We start from the raw sequence: 25,927 nt of genomic DNA on the forward strand, positions 1-25,927 counted from the left end.
TATAAATATTTTAAAAATATTTATTTGTAGAAGTTGCACATAAGGAAGTATTTATAAATTATTAATTTTAAAAAAAATCTTAATGTAAAAACTACATGAAAGGCAAAATGGCAAAATTTATGTGTCAACATTTAAGGCAGGGGCACTACACTAATAGCAATGGACCCCATTATATATAGACTATAGTAATATTCTAGCGATGCACGTGTGCTTTGCTGTTGTTACGATTGATATATTCTTAATTATATTTATAAAATGTAGTATATTTTTTTATTAAATATATATATTAAACACATATTTGTATCAATATATATCTGATTCTAAAATATAAAATTTTGTTACAGATTTTGTCTCTAGGTATTTGATAGTTCTTATTTAGATTCATGGGGTTTCATAAAACTTTTAAAATTTTCTATAGTAAAAACAAAAAAGTTTGTAATATTCTTATTTTTAGGCCAGTTTGTCCGAAAGATACATATCTTCTTTTTGTGTGTGTGTTTTTTTTTAAAATTCTTATTCTTCTAACTCTATTCGGATCATTGTTATCGATCCATGCAAGCAACATCGAGAATTGAAAAGATTACGATAAAATAAAAAGTAGTTATTTGATTCGCAGGTTTTTAATTGTCTGGATTTATAATTTTTTAAGAATTTATGAACATATATTTAATTTTGTAAGAAAATTTTAAATTTAGCACAATTAAGCACCAACGTGAAGAAATTAGATATAATTTGTTTTAAAATTTGAACTTACAATAGAAAAATGACAAAAGATGTAGAAGTTTTCTAAGTGGTTTAATAGTTGGTAGGCAATGAAGCAAATCAATTTAGAAAATAAACTCAAAATTTTATATAGTTTAGGATTTAAAATTTTAAATTTTGAAGTTGAAAATTTGAAAATAAATTAAAATTTTGATATCCAAAATTTAAAATTTTATAATATAAAATTTTAAAAAAACTATATATATATATATATATATATGAATTAGGCTGGAATACTATTAATAGTAAAACGCTCTTTTTGCTATCAAATTTTTAACCCTTGGATGAAAAATTGTAGGGTCAGGATAATATTAGTCGGTTAGAGTTGAGTGGTCCCGCCGTTAGGGTTGGGTTGTCGCAACCTGGTCTATAGTTTTAAGTGCCAGAATGATTAGAAATATGAAAAGACCAGTACTGATCTCAAATGCTAAAAACTGGGGCTCAAGCATAATGTGATTTTCTTACTAATAGTAGCCAGTCCAAATCTATTTATATATATATTATCTAGTATATATATAGAGTTCGGCTTATAGTAGTATTAGACCACTTAGCGTTAGGGCTAGAATATTTTACAAGTATCACCTAAGTGCATGCTTGTGTGTTCTCGCCTTTGGATGGAAGTGATGGTGAGGTTTGAGATGATGGGGTAGGTGGTGGTACGGTGAGTGGTAGGTGAAAGTAAATGTTTGATTAATGGCTAAAGGGTGATAGCAATTTGAGGATGATATTGGTAAATATCCTAGATCAACTCGCACACTCTATTATATTAATATATAGAGTCCAACTCCTAATATTATAAATAGTAGCGAGAGAGAGTTGGACTGCGGCTGATTTAGTTAGTAAAATCACATGTTCGCTACAGTTTTTTAGCTATTGGATCAACCTATTTTCAATTATGTCTAATCATTGATTAGAATATACTACTAACCCAGTTGGGACACTCAACCCTAGCGGGACCAAACGTTCAACTCTACAGCGCAACTAATATTATTCCTGACCCATACAATTTTTCATCCAAGAGCTTAAAAATTGATAGCCAAAGAGCGTTTTAATTTTAATTGTATTCCAACCTAATTCATACTATACTATATAATATTTAGTATATATTACTATATATATATATATATCTATATATACTGATAGCAGCTAGCATTACTATTGGAAGCAGCACCTACTTGGTGCTTCTAGTTTCTGAATCCTTTAGATCTATCCTTTATTACTATAATTTTGGATTAAACCTATTCCATCACACCATCTACCACCTCATCTTCATCTTACATATTTCTCAATCAAGGGCTAAAAAAAACTTAAAGCCACCAAACGATTGGTGTTTGAGAGTCATTCTACTTACTTTATATATAAGTTAGGCTGTATACTATCGGTGTCACGGAGGCCTCTGTGCTACCAAGTTGTTTTTAAGTTAATTAGCGGCTTATAACTCGAACGAATCGGCTCCGTTAGACTTGAATCTCCTATGCAAAGTATGTGGCAAATAAATTTTATAATATTTTCCAGTGTACATTACCACATCAAACGTTGTCTCAATGAACGTGAAATAAAAATATCATAAAAGATCAGTGAGAAGAGAATTCAAATTTCAAATCGGAAGTATTGGTCTGCTATTGATGTTAAGCTAAATTTTCTATTAAATTTTCACTCGACTTCAAATAGCTTCTACCCGTTGAACATAAAACGCAATCATGATCTTCCCTTAAAATTGATTAATTTGGAACTTTGTTGATTACTAGCAAATGATGTTCCGCAAAAATTATGAATTAGTTTCCAATACTTTATAGTGTATGATCAAGTCTAATGGCGATCATGATTTGAAAAGCCGTCATTCTTGAACACAACTTGGTAGGCGGACGGCCTCCGTGTACCGTAGCTTTATCCAGTCCGTATATATATTATACTACCTATAACATAATACATATATATTTATATACAAATGTATATACTATATATATATATATATATATATATATGGAGAGAGAGGAGGGGAGGGTTTCGGGGATAAGTGTAATCTCACAATTCCTCTTTTAATATAGAAGAAAGAATAAATGGAAGTAGACAAGATGCACTCAAAATTCTCTCATAAATTATACATATGTTCACAATCAACGGTCTATGGTGCATCGGGTGTATCGAGTAGTTGAGCTAGATCCATGTCAATAAAAGAAAAATACCCCAAATAGTTTAGTAGATAGTAATAGATAATAGATTATGCTAATTGCACGTGGCTTCCTACAAACATATCAAATAATAAATATATTTCTTCAAAATTTAAATTATCAAATTTATTTTTTCAAAAAATTCTTCCGCCTACATATATATCCTTCTATTACTAAAACTTAACTAACCATAAGATAAAAAAATTAACCACAATTAGCTTAGAGATAAAATAACTTTTTTATCCCTTATATATAAAATTTGTATTCTATTGTTGAATCTCCTCATCTTTCTCACCCTCTCCTCTTTATACATGGCAATGACAAAGGTGAGGCTTCAGTCGCGGCAAAAATGAAATACATCGCATGTGCCACAACGAAGGCGAAGAGAGAGAAAGAAAGATAGTTTTATATAAAATTTGTAATAGCAAAATAATTATTTTATGCATCCATAGTTAAAAAACTAACAGTAAATTAAATGGCAGAAACATCCGGCAGCAGCGCTAGCGCATCCCACCACACATAGATAAACCAGCCAAACAAGCACAACAGGGCATAGGTCACCACTACAAAGTAAAATGTAACTCGCAACAAAGCATAAGCCACCATTCAAAAGCACAGTTAAACTTCCAAAATAAGCTCATCATCATCATCAACATTGGACAAACCACTACCCCTTCTGAAGCTAGATACACGGAGCAGAAGTAAAATAACAGAAAGAAAACACAGCGAAACTTCAGAAATTGTCCTGGTTCAAATAAATTACAGTCCCATCAACTGGATTTACATCATTCATCCGCAAGCAACCAAGTTCGAGCAACAAAATTAATTTCAAACTAAGGACTTAAAAGAATCCCTCAGCTTAAACTTGTCAACTGTAGAATTTCCCTCTTTCAAGAGCCATAGCACGAGGAATTATTGTTACAAATCCTTTGTCAAGTTTTTAACCTGCAATTTACACCGCACAATAATTGCACCTTTTTCTTATTTCATACTTATTTTCTTCGGGCGTCGTTTGGATGGTTGAATAACAAACATTATTTGAGATAAAGAACATCTTAGTTTCAACCCCTTATAAAAGGATAATTTTCATATCCTCCTAGAGGTGACTAAAAGTTTACCCAATTCCAACCAAGAGTGAAAAATGCCAACAATCTGAACCAAAAGAGACACAAACCCAAAGAGAACCTAAACCTAAACAACTTAAGACCAAATGATCCAGGGATCAGGGATTTGAATAACCAAAAATTCTAGACTAAAAGTCCAACAGTACCAAATTTTAAATGGCTCAAACCTGTTAAGTAACCCAACAAGGGATGCAACGCGACAACAAACCAATAGCATCTCAAATCAAAGCATGAGAAAGCCCCAAATACATGACCCAGAACACGAACAACCTGATAACAAGTAACATAAAATCCAGATGATTAGAAACCTGAGCCAACAAGAACCCAAACAACCAACTCAGATGAAACCCTAGGGCAAAGCTTTAAGTGCAGCCATGTGCCTACCGATGTGTAGTTAAGAACGGTGTGACCAACAGGGGATTTTTTTTAAAAATTTATACTTCCCAACCGTGTCAACTGAATATATAGGGGCAAAACTTTAAATACCGCTGTTGTGGCTTTAGAGCATTTGCATTTCCTTACCTTGTGGTCTTATTTGTTGCACCTAACTAATTCTTGGCCTACTGCTTTGGGGTGGCATATGGACAGATCTAGTAGTAATGACACATTTGAAAATGACACGCAGAGGTCATAAAACAACTCAAAATACATAGGCATAGGTCGGAATTGCAATCACCTTGTTGTCCAAGGATGCTTCTTCTAATGAGCCATTTAACAATAGATCCTTGCAGCATTACTTAAAATCGACCACCGGTGCAACAAATGTAACCACAAGGTAGTAAAATGTAAATGTGGTGAACAATGCATTTGCAAGTTAAAGTTTTTGCAATATAATTCCACAACTATAAAAGTGAAAAGTGAACAAATGAAAGATATTTCAGCACAAATTGAATACACAGTAAATCATCACAAAATAGAAAATGCTTTCAAAATGTATTATACATTCCATTCAACATTTTCCTTTGAAAACCCATTTAACTTATTGTTTCAGGACATACATAACACCATCTCCAGCCTTGCAAATAAAGGAACACGGGCAAGTTTAAGAATCCAAATATCACATCTGCGACTTTTGTAACAAAATGACTGCACTAGGTTAGGAAGGTAAAATAATCGCAGAGCAAAAAGGTTGGCGTCATCAGCATAATAACAAAAATTATAAAACCAAACTGTTCGTATGAATCATTGTGAAAATACTAGACAGATTTGCACTTACTAGCTATGGAGAATCGATATAATCTGAGTAACACTTAATTTGATAACAGTTTGATGCATTCAATTGAATTTTATGTGTATTTTCTGTAGAGATAATAAAAGCTAGCTTTCACATTGCATCCATTCCCTACTGAGAAGACAGCAAGTTGGTGGCACCGAAACAACAGAAGAACTCAAAATTTAATGAAATAGGTTCTGTAAGCTACTTTTGATGATCATGTATCAACTTTTAAGACCACACATCTTCAGACCTGTTTATACTATTCTGATAGAAACCAAAGTGTTTCAGTGATCCCTAGTTTCAGTTTCATAGTTTTGCTTACACTCCACAACATGATTAATCATTGTTAGGACGAAGAAAATACAATCCAATTTCAAGCAATCTGCCATGAATAATAATAAGAAAAAAAAAAATCAGCATCCTTACTAAAATTCAACACATGATCATTCCAAAACTGCAAAATAAAGCATACGAATTAAGAGCAACCAAATCTCAATAACAAAGAAAAACATACATCCCATCAATATTTAAGATAGGAGCACCTGAAAACACCAATGTCTTACCTAATACTGATATAGAGAAAAATCTAAAAACTACAATCCTCTCCTCCTCTCTCTAATCAAACAAACTGAAGCCCATATCGTCATCGCTCTCTTCCTTTGGTTCCTCCTGCAAAAGGCAACAGAAAGCCATATAAGAAGTGTATCCGAGAATACATGACGTAAAAAGAATAGAACAAGAAGGATAAAACGAAGAAAACCGTCCAACCCTGTGCGTAAATTTTGTGGTACAACGGAGTAACTTACTCTGATATCAATTATACTCTTAGAAATGGTGTGAGTGCATAAGAATTTTTTTTTTCTCAAATCAGGTAAATTTATGAAAAGAGATACACTAAAATTTACTAATTAACTTTCCCCTTTTTTTGCCATCATTTCTAAGATTAAAATGGATATTTCAGTAATTGCCCGGTTAAAACGTACAATCTATGCATCAAACAACGGTAAAATAGTAAAAGTTCGGGGAGAAATTTTATTAAATAATACGAAATAATCATTATTATCTAAAAACTTAAGCCAGCATAGAACGGTATTTAAATAATTTTACATTCCCACTCATGTCGACATGACTCAAAATATTTTACCAGACCCATAACATGGCCTTAAATTAAATGGGAAAAAATTGATAACAGTATAACCAAACCTGACATGACTCAAACTCGGGAGCTCGTGCGCTGATACCATATTATTAAATAATACGAAACAACGGTTATTCTATAAAAGCTTAAGAGCTTAGAAAACAGTATTTCAATATTTTTATATTTAACAAAATTGAGATTTCTTTTAGGGTGCGTTTGGTTCGCGTTATCTTTTAAAGATTCCTAGTAATCCAATGGGAATAAAAAAATATGACGGTGTTTGGCTAAACGCACTAAGTAATCTAGTTGGTAATATTGGATTCACTTGGGAATAAGATTCATCCCAAAGTACTAATCTCATTCCCTTGGGGGATGGTGGGTATCCTCATATTAATGGATTGGGGTAATCATAATATGTCTAATCTCTTTCTTTCTTCTTAACCGCCGGCTAATTGATATTATTTTTCTTTACACTCTAACCTTATATCTCTCTCTAAACTTATTTTTCTCTCTAAAATTCAACTTTTTTTTCTCTCTCTAAACTAAGCTTTCTCTCTCTCTCTCTTTCTAAAATTTCAACTCTCTCATTCCCTTTAATTTTGACTATATTTTTCTTTCTATTTTTTTAATTATGCTCTCTCTCTCTCTAACTTGTACTCTCTCTCTCTTTTTTCTAAAAAGATGTTGAAACTTTTGGTAACATTATCTAAAATTAAATTAATTAATTAATTAATTAATTGTATATTTTTTGTAATATTAAATAACATGGCTAATTAATATTACCGTGCGAACCAAACACAAGAATTCCACATTCTTAGTAATAGGATGAATAGGAATAAGATTCTCGGATATCTTTTATTCCTAGTAATCTTTCATAATGTGAACCAAACACACCCTTAAAGGATAGGGGGTTAAAGTGCAATCGCAGATATTTATAGGGGGCTTTCTGCGTGAAGCCAAACATAACACCAACCTTCTTCTCCTCGGCCGCAGGAGCAGCAGCAGGGGCGGCTGCGCCAGCAGCGCCAGCGGCCGGAGCAGCGGAAACGGCGACTGCAGCACCACCTCCGCCTACAAAACCATCATCGAGAGTGTGAGCAAAATACTTCTCCGTATCTGCATTCGCGGAAGAGAACGGGAAAAGAAAGGGCAAAGAAATCGAACCGGATCCGACGCTCAAGATGAGGTCTTCGACGTTCCTCTTCTGAAGAAGCTTGGCGAAGAGTGCGGGCCAGTAAGAATCGATCTTCAAGTTCGCCGCCTTAACAATGGCGGAGATCTTCTCCGGCTGCTCGTTCCAGATCGAAGGCAAAGAGAACGAAAGAGGATTCGATTAATTACGACCTCGATAGGACTAAAAACCTCTAAATAAAGAAAAAAAAAAAAAAAAAAGGAGAGAAAAAAAAGAAAATAGAGGGAGAGGAGGGTTGAGGCGAGGAGGCGGACCGTGATGGGAATGCCATCGTCGTGAAGGATGAGCGCGGCGTAGGTGCAGGCGAGCTCTCCCACCGCAGCCATGGATGATGATTGGAGACCGAAGAGGCCACGGAAATATTATTATTAGGGTTTCAGAGCGGCGGCAAGGGTTCTGACTTCGGAGGAGGCGGCCTTATATATATATAATAGTGTGGGATCGGGGAATCGGATTTCCTTCTTCCACTCTAATAATTCAACCAGGATGTAAATGGACCGGGTCTTGTGGCCCATCCAGTCATCGGGCCGACCCGAACTATGACGAAGGGCCCATCACATTGTTCGCCCTATCAGTACGGTTTGGGCCTTCTATGTCCGAACCCGATTTGACCTGATATGACCAATTATCCGATCGAATCTGAATTCTGAAACTGAAATTGAATTCGTATTAATATTTGATCCAATTTGACACTGTAAGTCAGTTGAAGCCAGATTTGGATATCAAAATTGACTATACTACCCGATTCAAATTCAAATTCGGTAATAATAATAGATTTTTTCTTTTCAGATTCAAACTAAAATTCAGTTTTTCTCTAGATATGGATGCCTGATTCAAATTCAGATACAAATTCAAATAATTGCGCGCATTTAGGTTTGTTTTCAACCTGCAAGCTGAGCACCAAGAAAAAAGAAAGCTACACATATGTAGAGCTTGTTATAGTAAAATTATAAAAATATGAAATTAAAGGAATTATTAATTTTAAATGAAATTTTCATAAAAATTTGAATCCAAATTAATATATGGATTTGATTCTTTCATAAGGTGGTGGGTATTGTTGAGTCTTGTTGTTGGAGAGAGTGAGGGTCAGAATTGTACTTTTTGGTGCAGTGCAAGGGTTGCTGATACAACTTCTTTGGTTATTGAGCTTAAATTGTGGTGTTCAGTTAAATTGTTGATAGGGCCAAAAGCCTAAGATACTTTTATATGAAATTTATTGCGGTTTGTTTTGAGATGTGGAGTGAAAACTAAAAGGGTTTAGGATTTAGGGTTTAGTTGGTCAAAGAATAAAATCCAATCCTAGTATGGAATAGGGTTAAATCACATCCTGAGCATTGTATCTTAACCGGATACAAACGCTCCAAGTGAGCTTTCTCATGCATGTTATATATATACTTGAAAGCTCAAAATTACTCGTGAAAAAACACTCCGAGTGATCTTTCTCATGTTAATTGTAACTGTCTGTGCTACTTACTTTCTTAGTTTTCTTTTGTTTTGAGGCAATAGTAGGAAATGAAATGACTAGTAGTAAAGCATGAATAATTTGCGAGAATTTAAAAGTTCTAGCACTACTATGCCTCCAATTTACAATATTATTTAACATGTATGAAACTATCCTTTCACATGAATGAGCAATTAAATAGCTAATGCATATGTCTAAATGCTATGCACTATCTAGTAGTGATGTCCAATCATTAAGTTTAATTGTCATTACCCAAATTAACGAGCACTTACACAAAGTATAGTTCTGGCTTGCGCCGTGCCTAATGGCCCCGTGGTAGTCAACATTTCCCGCTAGGAATGAGCCTCCCCCACAGCAATCCACTTCGGCGTCCAATCCCGCACGGGCGAGTATAATGTCGCATAGGCCAACTCCGGAGTGCCGGCTTGTACGAAGCGACCCTCACAAGCTAGTGCGAATGAGCACAATGGCAAGTAAGCGTAATCAACAACATAAGGATCTCATTTGTCATGTCTAAAATATGGTATGTTAACTAACGACCAATAGGTCGGGTACTATGTCACATTGTTGAAGTCTAGTTGTTCAACTAAGTTAAGTACAACATGATTCTGCTAGTACCATACTATATGTCGTATTTATCTTGTCTATAACAAGTATGTAGATTATCATGCAAGTTGATTGCACTAACTATGTACGGTCCAAGAGACATATCATTTATTCATTTCTAGCATACTTTCAATTGTTGCATAAAGGAAAATACTATTATGTATCATTTAGAATGCAAGTCCATATTATATATCTCTACTACATAGAGGATGAAAACTTCTACATGTAACATGTATGCCTCATGCACTAAAAAATTCTATTGTGTTATATCTAACATGAATATGCATCAATTTAAGTCTTATATCAAAATGGAAGACATAGAGGGAGTTCACCCATTTCGGTGAGGTCAAACTCACTGGATACCCTTCGAACTCTTTCGTTTCTCCGAACAAAGTTGTCCATGAAACTCCTAATACTCAAAGAAAAATTCTAAGAGGGTTACAAGCTTCTAACAAGCTTCCCATAAAATTCACCAAAAATCACATATGAAAGAGGTGGAAAATACCTTAGACCAAGAAGAACTTGTCCAAAGCTCAAATCAAGGTTAGAAAGCTTTAAATCCAACCTAAAAGAGAGTTTCACATACATCAATTTAACTCCAAAAGCTCCAGAACAAGGAACCCCAAAATAAACCCTAGTTTTCTCAAAACTAGGTTTTATTTCACAATCTTCACAAAATCCACAATCAAAGGTAGTAAGAAGACTACTAACCTTAATAAAGACTCCAAACCAAGCTAAGCAAAGCTAGGGTTGAAGATTAAACCTCCAATAAGCTCCCTTCTTCACTCCCAAGCCTCCTTTAAGGTCCAAGTAGCAAGCTTCCATGGAGAAGAGGAAGAAAAAGAGGTCAAAAGCCAATCTAAAAGGGTTTGGAAGAAGAATTCAAGAGAGAGGGAGAGGAAATACCTACCTCTACTTCTCTCTACCTTCAGCACAAAGGCTGAGTGAATGAGGGGTGAAGAGGTATATACATGTTGTAACAATCCCTACTAAGCCCCTCAACAACTCACAATTTGCAAATTGCACGAAACTGCATTCTGCAGCATTGAGTACGAGTACTCGAATTGGAGTACCGGTACTCGAATTGGAGTACCGGTACCTGCAGTTCCGGTACTAAGTACCCAGTCCCGCAAAACCCGTACGTTGGAAATTCAGGTTTATACTACATTTCGGTACCAGCCCGATGCAGTATCGATACCCAGCCCAGTACCGGTACTCACAACCCAGTTCCTCAAAACCTGAGAGCTGCTCATTTTGGCACTCTATAGGGTTTCGGTACCACAATCTAGTACCGGTACTTAACACTGAAATTTACAGTTTGCAGATTTTGATGTCGGGAACCCTTTCTCGCGCCTAATAAGCACCAAAAACAGGTCGACCCTCAACCAACAACCGTCAACACATCCAGAATAGTTCAAATTACTATTCCTACACTAGAACTTTACAATTTACTAAAGTTTAGTGTGCTACACACTATCCCAAAACACACCTATTTGGGTGTTCGGACAGCAAACACAAGTCTCCAAATCAACTCGGTCCTCGCCGATCAACCGTTCACTACTGGGTTTCCGGAAGTGTCAACTATGGCACCGAAAGCCTCCGCCGCTCGTCTATCACCTCCGAACACACGAGGCGACCCCGGCGGGCAGCTAATGAGACTAGGCGATGATTTTTGGGGCAACCACATGGCCGGAAACTCATCGTGACTCGAAACCGTGTTCTACCCACGATTTCGCCAGAAAACACACCGAAACCCATCCGCCGCTCATCTACCATCTCCGGACATCGAAGGTGGCGGTAATAATTAGCCAACAAGGCTTGGCGGGGTCTCCTGGGCATTCGAATAGGCAACGTGTGAAAACCGCAACATAAATCGTGTTTGATCAGTGAATTTTTGCCAAACGATGTTGTGGCACCTCGTTTTCACTCCGCAACGGTTCCCGAAACTTCGACGATCAGTTAAAAGGTCGCTAACAGTGATTACACGCTATTTGAGGCTATGCCTGAGGTCCTCATTGCATGAAACTTGCAATCAGCCCAACATTACATTAATTACTATGTAATTAATACAAAAACACGAGTTTTGAGCTCGTTACCCTGATCCACGTCGCAGTGGATGCATCCAACCAGTCGATTTGATTCGACTTGATGCGATGAAACTCGTACTCACTGTCCAGGGCACGATCGGCAATCGAACGGCTTTGAAATAGCAAAAAAATCCTCCAAAAGTATACTCCCGGAAGCGGCTAAGTCTCGCACGCGTACCTGAGCTTTCAGATAGCAGCGAAGGCAAGCACGGGTCTCCTCAAGACCCCAAGAGTGCGGTGCTCATCTCTCGAGTGCTTGCTAAAGTCGCCGGTGGCTGAAAAATGGGGCTCAACCAAGGCTACCCCTGAAATCCACCCTGGGCAGCATCTAGGTGGGGCTAGGGCATCAAGGGGGTGACGACTGGTGGCATGGCAAGGTGAGCCCCGGCCAGGGGAGAGTCGCCGCACTCAGGAGAGTCGATTAGGACCCCTGGCCGTCTGCGGGAGGCAGGGACGGCGCGGCACGCCGACAGCATCCTAAAATGGACCCACGGCTACAGCATCGTAGATCCATGTAGTGGCGGGTCAGGATGGCGAGGGGCAGCGCCGGTGGACTCCCTGGGACCTTCGGAGTCGCCCAGTGGTGGCGTGGCGTGGCGTGGTGGTGGCGGCGGCTGGGTAGTTCCCCACGACCGTAGGTGTCATGTGGAGCTCCACCTCAGCTGTGGGAGGGTCGCCAGAGTTCGGGAGGACGGTGGTGGTGGTCCTGGTGGCCAACGGCAGGGGTTACAAGGGTGCTCAGGCTCCCCCCCTCTTCACTCCACCATAATAGAGAGAGGGGGGGGAAGAATAAGTCATTTCTTCTTCTCCGGCGGCCGGCGATTGGTGGTGACGGCGATGGTGGTAGAACCCTCTCTCAGGTGGACAAGGAGGAAAAGAGGAGGGTTGGGGTCTATTGTTTGGGATCCAAAATTCCCAAATCCAACCTTAAACCTATATAGCACTATTCTTGGAGAATAATCTCTCCAAAGTTTTCCAACTCTTAAAATTCGCATTCTAATGCCTCTCTATTACGTTCCTCTCACAGAAAGATCCCTGCCCATGAGTTTTCACGTAAAACGGGAGCACCGATTGTTTCTAAAAAACAAAAACAACACAGAATAAATACCTTTCCAGTGATAAAAGCTATTTTTCTCGAAAACTGTGCATCAAATATAAAATCCGTTAGCGCCATTGGTCCTGACATAGTCGGACCATTGAAAATAAGCTATTGGATCGCCTGAAATGGAGTCTAATTCGTGTCCGAAGCCCACCTCTCTCCTTGGTCATCGCCGGAAAAGCAGGTTACTATTCACTTTAAGTGAAAAGTAATAATCACGTAAAAATTTTATTTTAAATCTTTTTTCGCCGAAATTTGTCGAGTAAGTATAAAATTAAAATACATAGAATAATATTAAAAAGATGTCAAACACATCTAGAGAAAAAAATCTCAGTCCTCATAGACTTATGAATGACCATTACATATATTTGAATTTGCCCATGATGATCAATAGTTTGCAATTGTATGTACAATAGAAAAACATTGGTAATAAAGGGTAAGCAAAACCAACTAGAGAAAGCCCAACTAATCTAAATCGATCAACGATTTAGTAAATGCGTAAGCGCGACATCCTTGTTTCAGGAGCAAAGCAATCTCAAACTGATAAGCAAAAGGCTTATCATGAGGGGCGAGATCACCACAGATACATGTCTTTTTTCACTTCAACTCCCACATCACAAGGAGCCACACGTAGTGGCCTAGTAGCAACATAAGTATACGACAAGTAGGGGTGGAACTGGGCCGAGCTTGGGTCAGGTAATATGTCATGCCCGGGTACCAGCAGAAGCATAACCAGTCGCGTGCACAGACCCGCCGTGTACACCACAACATAAGTATACACAAGGCGTCTACAAACCATAAAGTAAAAGAATACAATTCTAGCCAAGTAATCAGAGCAAGACTTAAGGAAAAAATTAAACTTACACATTCCAAAACTTTATTATAGTAAATAAGAACAAGATACAATTTACAAGAACTTAATATTCATCTCCGTACTAAACTACATAAACGGATGAAGGTTGTCAAGTACACGTCCAAAAAGGCTCTAGCTAACCGCAGACCACTCGCCATGAACCCTAGCCTTTCCCGCTGTGGAAGGCTCTGTAAAAACAACAACAAAGAGGGCGTGAGAACTATTAAACAATAGTTCCCAGTGGGTAAGCCGCCGAGAGTGGCGAAGTACACCACTAGGTCAACTGTGGCATGAGTAGATAACAATAAATAAGCAGTAAAATGCAATAAGCAAGTAAATACAACAAGTATGAGAGTAACTACTCATGCTATTTGCTCAACTAATAATAAATAACAATAAGCTGCAGGTATTGAAACCAATTAATCATACTATTTTCTCGAAATTCATAAATAATCACATGACCACAAATTGTAAGTACCAATTCATCATGATAAGCTTTATCATTCGTGTTTATTAACAGCTTAACTAGTAAAATGTCAAGTGGTATGCAAGATAATTCATTATCACAGAACTAATAAAGAATGTCATGTAATTATTCCAACATTAGTAAGAATGTAACGCACTGTCACTCACTGACTAAGATGTCAACTTTTTAGCTTGCTCAGCAATAAGTTCACTTGTCCAATGACATAATCATTCTTGCTACTATATCCATTTGAGGTTAAGGTGACTTATCACAACCCAATCCATAATTGACTTACCCGAGGTAAAGTCATAGCCACACCGTGCCTAATGGCCCCGTGGTAGTCAACATCCTCACTCTAGGGATGAGCCTCCCCCACGGCATCCCACTTCGGCGCTCACTTCGTACATTTGCGAGCATCTGTCGCTGTGCTGCCCGGGAGTGCTGGCTTGGGGAAGCGACCCCGCAAGCGTGTGCGAACACGCACAATGGCAAACAAGCCGTAGTCCACAATATCAGTCTCACAACAGCATCATGTCCTCGACATGGAATCTCAACTCAAGCCACTCCGGAGCGCGAGGCTTGGGGGGCGCGACCCCCGCAAGCATGTACGAAAGAGCACAATGGCATGCAAGCTGTAGTCCAGGGTACAAGTATCTCAATAGCATCATGTCTCTGACATGGAATCTCAACTCAAGCCAAGGTCGGCACTGTAGTACCCAATCATAAGTATAACTTAACAAGTGAAAGCTTTACATCACACTAGTGATTCTATCAGGCTATACCTGGACAGTCACTCACAACTCTCACTACTCCTTACAATAAGGAAAGTGGTTTACTAATGTTCTGTTCAAAGACTCATGGCACATAACCTGTAGTCCAATATAAACCTCTACTTGACTATACAAGTATGATATCATATCCAAGTCTAGTTATCCACTAGATTATATTCAGTTGAATAATCATTCAATTATGTCATCATATAAAATTCTAGTTACTTACTAGAATATACCATAACGTGAACCTATCATGTGAAAATAGCAACTAGCAGAGTAATGCAAGCAAATAAAATAAGCGATAAAATACTCTTCACATGATATCTATGCCATTCATTCTACAATTAGAAATGCATATACAAACGAATGCTTTTACCTGAGCTATTCAGAGTTTAGCCATTATACTTGTTATATATAACATTACATAGCTCAATCCCAAATACATCAATCTCTTTGTTGTTCAATCGAGTTAACAGGCACATTCACGATCATACCGTTATATCCACTTGAGTGACATCAAGTGAAAGTGCTTATACAAGCTATTAATATCATGCAGGCATAGTAATCCACAAGTGGCTATGTAAAACGAACAAGTCATAAGTTTTTCATTACCACTTCGAAAGGCAATCATATCCGATATGATCTATACTTTAAAGTATGTCTCAATGCCTTGAACTATACATGTATTCATATGGATATGCAATAACTTCAACTCAGATGTCAAAGGAGACATAGAAGGGATTCACCCATTTCGGGAAGGTCAGACCCACCTATCACTAGCTCAATCCAACCAAAAGAAGCCTCCAAACTCGGCTCAACGGAGTCCCAACTCTGCTGAAATCGAAACACGAAAAGCGCATCAATCTACGACCGAAATGTCCAATTTCGGCACAAATTATACTTAGTACAAAATAGTAATATAAGTCCCTGTTTTGGTGCACTTTAGTACCTCAAGTTCAACTTCCCGAAACTCTCATAAGTCAGCTGAAGGCGGTCCAAGAGTCGATCGTACTCTCGCTGCGAACTACACCAAGACGGCACCAAAACACTTATATACATGTCAAAATAGCCGAGATCTTGTGAAATCAGTTTTCTAACTGAAATTCTTGCTTACCTCAGGTTAGAACACTTTCTAAATCAGTCCCCAAGGTCTCCAATTAAGTGGAATTCAATTCGCAAACCTGCTGCGAAGATCGATCCCAAAATCAGCCTTATATTGTCGAAATAGTGCCCAACAATGAAGAAGGGTAGTAATTTACCTTCTTGTATCATAAACTCAGTCCCAACTAAGCTAAACCATCATACCCAACCCCGTTACAGCAGCAAAACCTCTTTTCTCTTAGCTGGAACAACAAAAACCCGAAATCAAAACTCGATTCAACTAATAGAACGTCGATAACGGAATAGATGAGCCAATTACCTTCTCAAGCTTCCAACCAGTGGGCTACTGGTCCAGAGCTGCGAAAAGCTCTCCAAAATGCTCTCTCACATGCCCACGTAAGCTCTGCGACACCCGCAACCAGCGAGGATTGAGCGCGGCACGAAAACGGCGCAAAACGACGAATACTATGTAGAGAGAGAAAAAAATCCTAGAGAGAGAGAGTGGAGAAGGTGCAAAACCCTTCCTCTGAGCTCTAAAGCCTTCCACAGGGGTCCAGGGGTCGTGCTGGGGTGATATGGATAGAGACAAGAGGTGAAATTACCAAATTAACCTTGCTGCCACGAATCTGCCACTGTGTACCGGTACACGATGATGGCTGTACCGGTACACAATGCAAAATTTCGCCAGCAATGCAATTTCTTGCATTTAGCCATTCAATCACTCCTCTATCTTATCCAAAAACTTGTCTAAGCCCTTTAGAATACGTAGGGTAGTTCCATTTATCATTTCCCACATTCAAACTTCGAACTTGATCAAATTTAGAGCATTGCAAATTGATAGTGCATTTGCAATGCAATGCACTTTTCCATTTCCAGTTACTTCCTCACTTTATTAACTTATCGAAACCTTTCAACAGTCTTTCAAACATCGTAGACTAGTTCCAAAAGCCAAGCCAATCCTCGAACTTGCCCATAGGCCCAAATTCGGTATATTACATAATACTATGCCCAAGCCCAGCCCAAAATAAAATGTTGGGCTCGGGTCAGACTTTTACCCCTTTTTTTTTTTTAAATAAGGCCCGGCCCAAGCCCCAGCCCAAGCCAAAGCCCAATGCCCAATACCCATCGTGCTTTGTGGAGGCTCATTTTATGCATTTATCATATAATACATAAATATTTTTATTTGTATAAAATTAAAATAAAATACCTATTTTTACTCGGGTTTGATCACATCAAAAAAATTAATATCTAACATCAAATATAATACTATTAATGGCTACCAATAATTATCCATCAATGAAATAAGACCAAACAAAGAAAATTAATAAACTAAAACTAAAACTTAACAAGTAGAAGATGTGCATCAACAATCTTTACTCATACTCCGATACTAGCAATCCTACAAAGTAAATAATAGGATAGAAACTTCTCGCATAAGAACATTTAATTAATTAGAGTATGTGTGGTTTTTTAAAAGAGCATTGTGTTATGTACTGTAGTACACTGAACTTTGGCAAATTGCGAAGTTCGAGTGTGAGAATGGTAATTGAAACTATTCCACAACTTTTGAAGGGTTGTCGAAAGGTTTTGGCTAGTTATTGGAGCGAGCAAGAGGCCGGAAGCGGACAAGTGCATTGCAAAAATGCAATTTCAGCACCTTGCACTGGGTACCGGTACTAGTGTGCTTGGGTACCGGTACCAGCACAAGCAGCTGCGAGACAGGAGGGTTCTTTTTGTCTTTTCCCCCTCCAGCTCTATCCTTATCCTCCCTAGCTCGACCCAGCTGATGCTTATTTGTATAAGCTCAGAGAAATAGGGTTTAAACCCTCTCCTCTCTTTCTCTTTCTAGGTTTTTCTATTTGGAAGTGAGGTTGGTGATTTGAGCTCACTATTTTTTTCCCTTCTCTTGTGTTAACTGGTTTAAAGACTTGAGGATCAGCTCTTGGAACGTGGGAGATATGTTTTGCTGAGTTTTCTCAACCCTAACGCAGCTGGTAGTTGAATTGAAGTGGTGATGAGGTGAGCTAATCAACTACTCACTAGTTTGAAGTATAGCAATGAATTTATATGGTTTTGGTTCCTTTGTAACCAGCTGGTTTCGGGGATGCTTCCAGCAACTATAGAAGCAAGTTTTTGCTGTAGTTCTTCAACTCTAATCCAGGGGAAAAACTGAAGTGAAACTTTAAGAAGGTGATTAGCTCACTACTTGTATTATGTTAATTTTATAGTAGGTTGTTGGTGAAGTAGTGATGCAGATTTTGGTTTATGTTTACAGCGGTTTAGATATTCACTTTGAGCTGAATATTGGGGCTCTTGTGAGCTAGTTTGAGGTGTTTCAACTGGAGGTTGAGCTGAACTAAATCTGTGGGAAGGTAAATTGCCTCTAACTCTTTAATTGAAGGGATTGGTTGTACCTCTAATGTAGTTTTTGTGCAATTCGCCACATATTCGCAGCAGGGGATTGGACCCTTTTGGGCTGAGTTTGTAGTCATTATAGGTGAGATTAGGGTGCTCCAACTAGAAGGGAAGTGAAGGTTTAACCTGGGTCTAAACCTAGGTGAAATTCTAACCTATATATACTAAGTGGTTATGCAAGTGTGTTGGTGCTGTTTTTGAAGGTAGATCGTGGCAGGCTTGCAGCGAACCATTTGATCTTTTTCGGGTGAATTTTGGAAGCTTTCAAAGGTTGAAATTGGTGTTCTACCCTAAAACGAAGTGGTGATTCAAGTATTAGCATTATACTAGGTAAGAATTTACCTAAAGAAGATGATTATGTGAGGTTTTGCTACAGGTATAAATTCAGCTCTTAGCTGATTTTCGATTTGATTATTAGGGTACTCGGAGGCTACGGATTATCCTTGTTCGTGGGGTCGACACGAGTCGTCGATTACTTGGTGGGTTTGACCTTACCGAAATTGGTGAATTCCCCCTATGTCTACTTTGACATTATGATATTAGAATTCCTACATATTTATGTTAAGTATATCTCGAATGGGACTAAGCTTGCATATTTATGTGAATATATGTTTGGATATCTTGAGGCATGTACAACATGCATATTAAGTTGGATTAAAGGAAACCTCTATGTAGTAGAGCAGTAATTATAAGATTGACTTAGCATGTATAGATTGCTTGTTTATTTAACATGCATTATATGATAGTAGCATACTTGGTATAGACAAGTGAAATATTACATCATTCAATGGTAATTAAGTGTAAAGTTGTGGTGGTGATACTTAGTGTAGATTCTATTTGGCAAGGCTATTATTCTTGATGATGGAATGAATTGTGTAGACTTCATGTATAGAATATCTTATATGATATTTTGCATTCACAGGTTAACCAGTTTGTTATCATGCTACATGATAAATATAACATGAATTGCATGTTCTTATAGTTATGTTCTAGTTAAATAACTAGAATTGGGTATCATGACATAATATGAATGTGATCTAGTTAAATAACTAGAAGTGGATATGACGATATACTTGTATAGTCATTACATAATGCTTACTTACTCCAGGTAGTGGAGGTTTATGTAGAACTGTAGAATATGTGCCATGAGTTATATGAACACTAGAATGAGTCATTGTGTATGACCTTAGTAAACCACTTGTCACGCCCGGATACCAGCGGAAGCGTATCCGGTCGCGTGCACAGACCTGCCGTATACACCATTTCTCTATTTATCAAGTTCACAATTTGTGACTTGTTTAGGAATAGCACAACCACTACTCAAGAACTACCCTTCACTTTGAGGGTTCTTACAATTTAACAGTATCAGCCAATTAGGCTCCAACCTTCTATAATTACCTAATTTAGGTAAAATGACCATTCTCGCAATCGGCGAAGCTAAACCCTTCAAGATGCATTGCATAATGTTCAAAGTTCCAAGCGAATCAATTTAGTTCGCACAAACCATGGTATAAAGTATCTCCCAACTAAATTTCAATCCAAACTAGTCTATTAAAGCAATCCTACATGCATTAAGGAAGGAAATAATGCTATGCAACTCGGCCAACAGCCGATCAGAGATGCAACTAAAGCAATCATTATGATCATATCGAATCATAGGAACATTGCATAAAGTACTACCTGCAGTAGTTATCCCTGCCGTCGTATCTGACTCTATGATTCCGTCGGCGTACCTCCACTGGGTACTTTTTGCAACAAAGTCGGTGCAGATACCTTAGTCAACATGTTATTTCTTGGGCACTCAGAGCGAAAGTGACCCTCCTGACCACATACAAAACACTTTCCTTTCCGCTGAGGACACTTTGGGGGAACATGCAAACCTCTACAAATTACACATGGCCGAGGTAATCGTCTCCTCAATCTTCTTTGCTAAGAAAAAGAACCACGTTTCCAAGGTTGATTCTTCTTTAATTTCCTTGATGATTCTCCAACATGTAACTAATCACCCTTGGTAGCCTCTTTGCTTTTTCAGTGCATTCCACACCTTTTCTTGCGGTCAATGTACGATCCGAAATCTCGCGGAATTTCTCGAGATCAGCTGTCTGCTGAATCAACAGGTTCTCCAACTGTCTGATTCCGTTATCTTGTCGGCGCAAAGCCTCGGCTTGAAGTAGCGTCACATTCGCTTGTCGCTCCACCACTCCAACTAGAGTAGCCAGCTGCTCTTTTAATTCCCGATCTTCGCTAAATTTAGAAGGTGCACGTCTTTCTGGGTCGGATGTCTCAGTCGCCGTAGGGTGCATCTTTGACATTGCAAGCTGCAACAAACAAAATAGGCACAGGTTAAAACAACCCATACTATCGTAGCCCCACTCATAATTATAAGATCCCAATCATGCGAAAGTAATGAAATGACCACCCACTATTCCCCAATATCACGTTGTCGGCCGCCAACGCGATCTTAGAAGGACATAGAGGTTATTCATTTTAATCGAACTCCAACAATTTTGGAGTTATAAGTATGACCCAATCATAATACTTCGCTCAACATAGTCGCAAAAGATCCCGTCTCTCACGCTCCTAATCCTGATCGTTCAACTGGCCTAAGGTTTACTAGGTCCACTAAGACTCCACCCTAGGCTCTGATACCACTATAATCTGTCACGCCCGAATACCAGCGGAAGCGTATCCGGTCGCGTGCACAGACCGGCCGTATACACCATATCTCAAGTATACACAAGGCGTCTACAAACCATATAGTAAAAGTATATAATTGTAACCAGGTAATCAGAGCACGACTTTAAGTTTAAACTTATACAATCCAAACCTTAATACAAGAAATAAGAATAACATACAATTAACAAAAACTTAATATACATCTCTGTACTAAACTATATAAACTGCTTGAGGTGATCTAGTACATGTCCAAAAAGGCTCTAGCTAGCCGCTGACCCCTCGCCAGGAACCCTAGCCTTTCCCGCTGTGGAAAGCTCTGTAAAAACAACAACAAAGAGGGCATGAGAACTATTAAACAATAGTTCTCAGTGGGTAAGCCGCCGAGAGTGGCGAAGTACACCACTAAGTCAACTGTGGCATGAGTAGATAGTAATAAGTAAGCAAGTAAATGCAATAAGCAAGTAAGTGCAATCAGCAAATGTAAAAGTGAGCTACTCATGCTATTTACTCAACAATCAATAAATATCGATAGACTGCAGGTATCAATTATCACGATGAATTTTATCAATTATATTCTTGACAATTTAACCAAACATATACCAGATTGCAAGCAAGATAATTCATTATTACCGGAATTACAGATAATATCATGTAATTACTTTCTATATTAGCAAGAATGAAACATTCTTTATGTCGCTAACCAAACATGATGTCAACTTCTAGGTTATTCCGCACTAAGCTCACTTTAGATATCAACTTTCTAGTCTGTTCATCAATAAGTTCACTTAACCTAAGACATATAGTAACTTTACTACTCTGTCCAACTAAGGTTAAAGTACTTAACATAACCCAATTTCCAATGGACTTACACAAGGTAAGTTCAAGCCGCGCCGTGCCTAATGGCCCTGTGGTAGTCAACATCCCCACTCTAGGAATGAGCCTCCCTACGGCATTCCATTTCGGCGCTCACTTCGTACATTTGCGAGCATCTGTCGCTAAGCTGTTCGGGAGTGCTGGCTTGGGGGGGAGCGACCCCGCAAGCGTGTGCAAACGCGCACAATGGCATGCAAGCCGTAGTCCACAGTACCAGTCTCACAACAACACCATGTCCCTGACATGGAATCTCAACTCAAGCCACTCCGGAACGCGGGGCTTGGGGGGCGCGACCCCCGTAAGCATGTACGAAAGAGCATAATGGCATGCTAGCTATAGTCCAGGGTACAAATGTCTCAACAGCATCATGTCTCTGACATGGAATCTCAACTCGACCCAAGGTCGGCACTGTCGTACCCAATCATAAGTCACTATCAACAACTTGTTGATAAGATTCTACCAGTCGTTAATACAACTTGACAAGTTAAAGCTTTACATCACACTAGTGATTCTATCAGGCTATACCTGGTCAGTCACTCACAATCTCTCACTACTCCTTACACATAAGGAAAGTGGTTCATTAAAGTTCCGTTTATAGACTCCTGGCACATAACCTGAAGTTCAATATAAACTTCTATTACGTGAAGCAAACAAATATGACACAATCATCTCTACTTGACTATACAAGTATGTCATCATATTTAAATCTAGTCATCTACTAGATTATATTCAGTTGTATATCATTCCATTATGCCATCATATAAACTTCTAGTTACTTACTAGAATATATATCACAATATGAATCTATCATGTGAATATAGAAACTAATAGAGTAATACAAGTAAGGAATATAAACGATAAAATACTTTTCACATGATCTCCATGCCATTCATTCTATAATTAGGAATGCATATGCAAACACAAGCCTTTACCTGATCTTTTAGAGTTTAGCCATTATACTTGTTATATAATATTGCATAGCTCAATCCTAAGTATATCAGTCTCTTTGTTGTTCAACAGAACTAATTGGTCCATTCACGAATTTATCATTCTATCCTCGTGGATAACATCAAGCCAAATTGCATATGCAAGCTACTAATATCATGAATCCATAGTACTTAACAGGTAACCATGTAGAATGGACAAGTCATGAATCTTTCATTACCGTTTAAAGATGCTATCATTTTCAATATGATCTACATATCAGTGCATGTCTCAATGCCTTAAACTATACATATATTCACATGAATATGAAATAACTGCAACTCAGATGTCAAAAGAGACATAGAGGGAATTCACCCATTTCGGGAAGGTCCGACCCACCTATCACTAAGCTCAATCCAGCCACAAGAAGTCCCGAAACTCAACTCAACGGAGCCCCAACTCTGCTGAAAACGAAACACGAAAAGCGTATCAAAACTACGACCAAAATGTCCAATTTCGACATAAATTGCCCTTAGTACAAAGTAATAGTTTGAATCCCTGTTTTGGGCTAGTTTAGTACCTCAAGTTAAGCCTCTAATTGCTCTCACATATCAGCCAAAAATAATCTGAAAGGTCAATCTCAATCTCGCTGCGAACAATCGTCAAACGGCATCAAAACACTTATTTGCTAGCTAATAAAGCCGGAATCTTGCAAAATCAGGTTTCTAATACAAATTCCTGCTTACCTCAGGTTAGAACACCTTCTAAACCAGTCCCAAAGGTCACCAATTAACTCAATTTAATTCGGAAACCTGCTGCGAGCCACGATCCCAAAATCAGTCTTTTATCGTCGAATTCGAGCCCAAACAATGAAAAAAAAAAGTAGTTTACCTTCATAAATCATAAACTCAGTCCCAACTGAGCTAAGCTACAATATCTGACCTTGTTACAGCAGTAGCAAATCCCCTTTTTCCTTCAGCTAGAAACCACAAAAACCAAACTCAGCTAGAAACCACGAATAAAGCTTCGATTAGGGAAAAATTGAGTCGATTACCTTACCAAGCTTCCAACCAACAACCTACTGGTTTGGTGCTGCGAAAAAACCTTCCAAAATACCCGCTCACACGTCCACAAAGGCTCAGCGACACTCGCAAGCAGCGAAGAACAAGCGAGGCGACGAAATCGAGCTAAATCGTTGATTCTATGTAGAGAGAGAAAAAAATTCTAGAGTGAGAGAGTAAGAGAGGTGCAAGGCTGCTTCNAACCTACTGGTTTGGTGCTGCGAAAAAACCTTCCAAAATACCCGCTCACACGTCCACAAAGGCTCAGCGACACTCGCAAGCAGCGAAGAACAAGCGAGGCGACGAAATCGAGCTAAATCGTTGATTCTATGTAGAGAGAGAAAAAAATTCTAGAGTGAGAGAGTAAGAGAGGTGCAAGGCTGCTTCTCAGAGCTCTAGCATCATCCACAAGGGTCCAGGGGTCGTGCTCGGGTGATATGGATAGAGATAAGATGTGAATTTACTGAAATAGCCTTGCTGCCACGTATCTGGCACTGCGTACCGGTACACGATGATGGCTGTACCGGTACACCATGCAAAATTTCGCCAGTAATGCACTTTCTTGCTTCCGGCTGTTCCATCACTCCTCTAACTTATCCAAAAACTTGTCTAAGCCCTTTAGAATATGTAGGGTAGTGTCATTTACCATTTCCCATTCGAACATGTCAATAGGCCCAGATTCAGTATATTACACCACTTTTCCTATGTATAGGGACTAGTAAGAGGACTCTAGGTGAGTTTGCGGGTATAGCCCATTAGAAACATCGATATGAGATAAAGCATATACTTATTTATGTCATACTATCTATCAGTAGAATTATGTCAACAAGTAGTTGATAGTGGATTATGGCTGTTACAGTGTCGACTATGTGTCGAGTTGAGATTCTATGTTAGAAACATGATGAATTTGTGAAACCTATGCTATGGATTACGCTTGCTTGCCATTGTGCCCATTCGCACTTGCTTGTGAGGGTCGCGCCCCACAATCCGGTACTCCGGAGTTAGCCTAGCGACAGATTGTTCGCTTCTGTACGAGACTAAGCGCCGAAGTGGATTGCTGTGGGTAGTGTTGACTTCCACAGGGCCATTAGGCACAGCACGGGTTGGGACTTTACTAAGTCTCTTATTAATTGGGTTATGGTAAGTTACTTTAACCTTAGATGGACATAGTAGTAAAGACTCTTTATGTCATTAGTCGAATAAACCTAGTAATGAACATACTAGGAGGTTGACATCCTGATTAGTTAGTAGTATAGTGATAGTATGTTTATCCTCTTGCTAGTGTAGAAAATAGCTACATGACGACATCAGCTAGTTCAATGATAATGATGATATTTGGCTTACAGTCTGACATATAGCTAGTTAAACTGTTAATTAGTATGATTGTGGAATTTGTCATGTTGAACTAGTACATAAAATATGTTAATAAACAAATCTTGAGAGTCATGTTATAATCGGTTTACTTCTTTTACTTGTTGCATTTACTTTGCTTTCCTATTGTTGTATACACATGCCTCAGTTGACCTAGTGGTGTACTTCGCCACTCTCGGCGGTTTACCTACTGAGAACTATTGTTTAATAGTTCTCACGCCCTTTTGTTGGTTGTTTTATGCAGAGCCTTCCACAGCGGGAAAGGCTAGGGTTCTTGGCGAGGGATCAGCGGCTAGCTAGAGCCTTCTCGATGTTAAATAGATGAACCTCTACTAGTTTAATTTGGGTTTAGTTCTGTGTTGTATATTGGACTTATATAAAATATACTTTACTTTTAAGTTGTAATAAAGTTTTGTATTGTATAAGTTTACGAACTTTTAAGTTTTGCTCTAATTAGCTGGTTAAGATAGCATGCTTTTACTATGTTGATTGTAGACGCCCGGTGTATACTTGAGTTGTGGTGTACACGGCGGGTTTGTGCACGTGACTGGTGAGCT

The 25,927-nt window shown here is 38.5% G+C and overlaps 1 protein-coding gene and 3 long non-coding RNA genes across 8 annotated transcripts; 1 reads left to right on the forward strand and 3 right to left on the reverse strand.

The window, feature by feature from the left end:
* On the reverse strand, window positions 5,666-8,029 carry LOC109712310 (60S acidic ribosomal protein P1-like). Its single transcript, XM_020235803.1, has 4 exons — window positions 7,858-8,029; window positions 7,576-7,699; window positions 7,385-7,482; window positions 5,666-5,942 (listed from the first exon to the last, which is right to left on the reverse strand). The coding sequence occupies exons 1-4, from the start codon at window positions 7,927-7,929 to the stop codon at window positions 5,889-5,891; spliced, it is 348 nt and encodes a 115-aa protein (XP_020091392.1). The 5' UTR covers window positions 7,930-8,029; the 3' UTR covers window positions 5,666-5,888.
* Window positions 13,881-23,555, reverse strand: LOC109712485. Its single transcript, XR_002216859.1, has 3 exons — window positions 23,519-23,555; window positions 23,338-23,402; window positions 13,881-13,898 (listed from the first exon to the last, which is right to left on the reverse strand). It is a non-coding gene; the product is annotated as an uncharacterized LOC109712485 (long non-coding RNA).
* LOC109712484 lies at window positions 15,720-16,661 on the reverse strand. Of its 3 annotated transcripts, none has more exons than XR_002216856.1 (5): window positions 16,370-16,661; window positions 16,209-16,292; window positions 16,064-16,130; window positions 15,899-15,973; window positions 15,720-15,783 (listed from the first exon to the last, which is right to left on the reverse strand). It is a non-coding gene; the product is annotated as an uncharacterized LOC109712484 (long non-coding RNA). The 3 variants fall into 3 exon arrangements; XR_002216857.1 differs by having other exon boundaries at window positions 16,064-16,133; XR_002216858.1 differs by having other exon boundaries at window positions 15,727-15,780.
* Window positions 17,834-25,795, forward strand: LOC109712483. Of its 3 annotated transcripts, none has more exons than XR_002216855.1 (7): window positions 17,834-18,069; window positions 18,143-18,240; window positions 18,326-18,422; window positions 18,505-18,547; window positions 18,669-18,795; window positions 18,884-18,944; window positions 25,615-25,795. It is a non-coding gene; the product is annotated as an uncharacterized LOC109712483 (long non-coding RNA). The 3 variants fall into 3 exon arrangements; XR_002216854.1 differs by lacking the exon at window positions 18,505-18,547 and adding an exon at window positions 23,035-23,139; XR_002216853.1 differs by lacking the exon at window positions 18,505-18,547.

This window comes from Ananas comosus, linkage group 7 (assembly GCF_001540865.1).
Source record: "Ananas comosus cultivar F153 linkage group 7, ASM154086v1, whole genome shotgun sequence".
Classification (NCBI taxonomy): Eukaryota; Viridiplantae; Streptophyta; class Magnoliopsida; order Poales; family Bromeliaceae; genus Ananas; species Ananas comosus.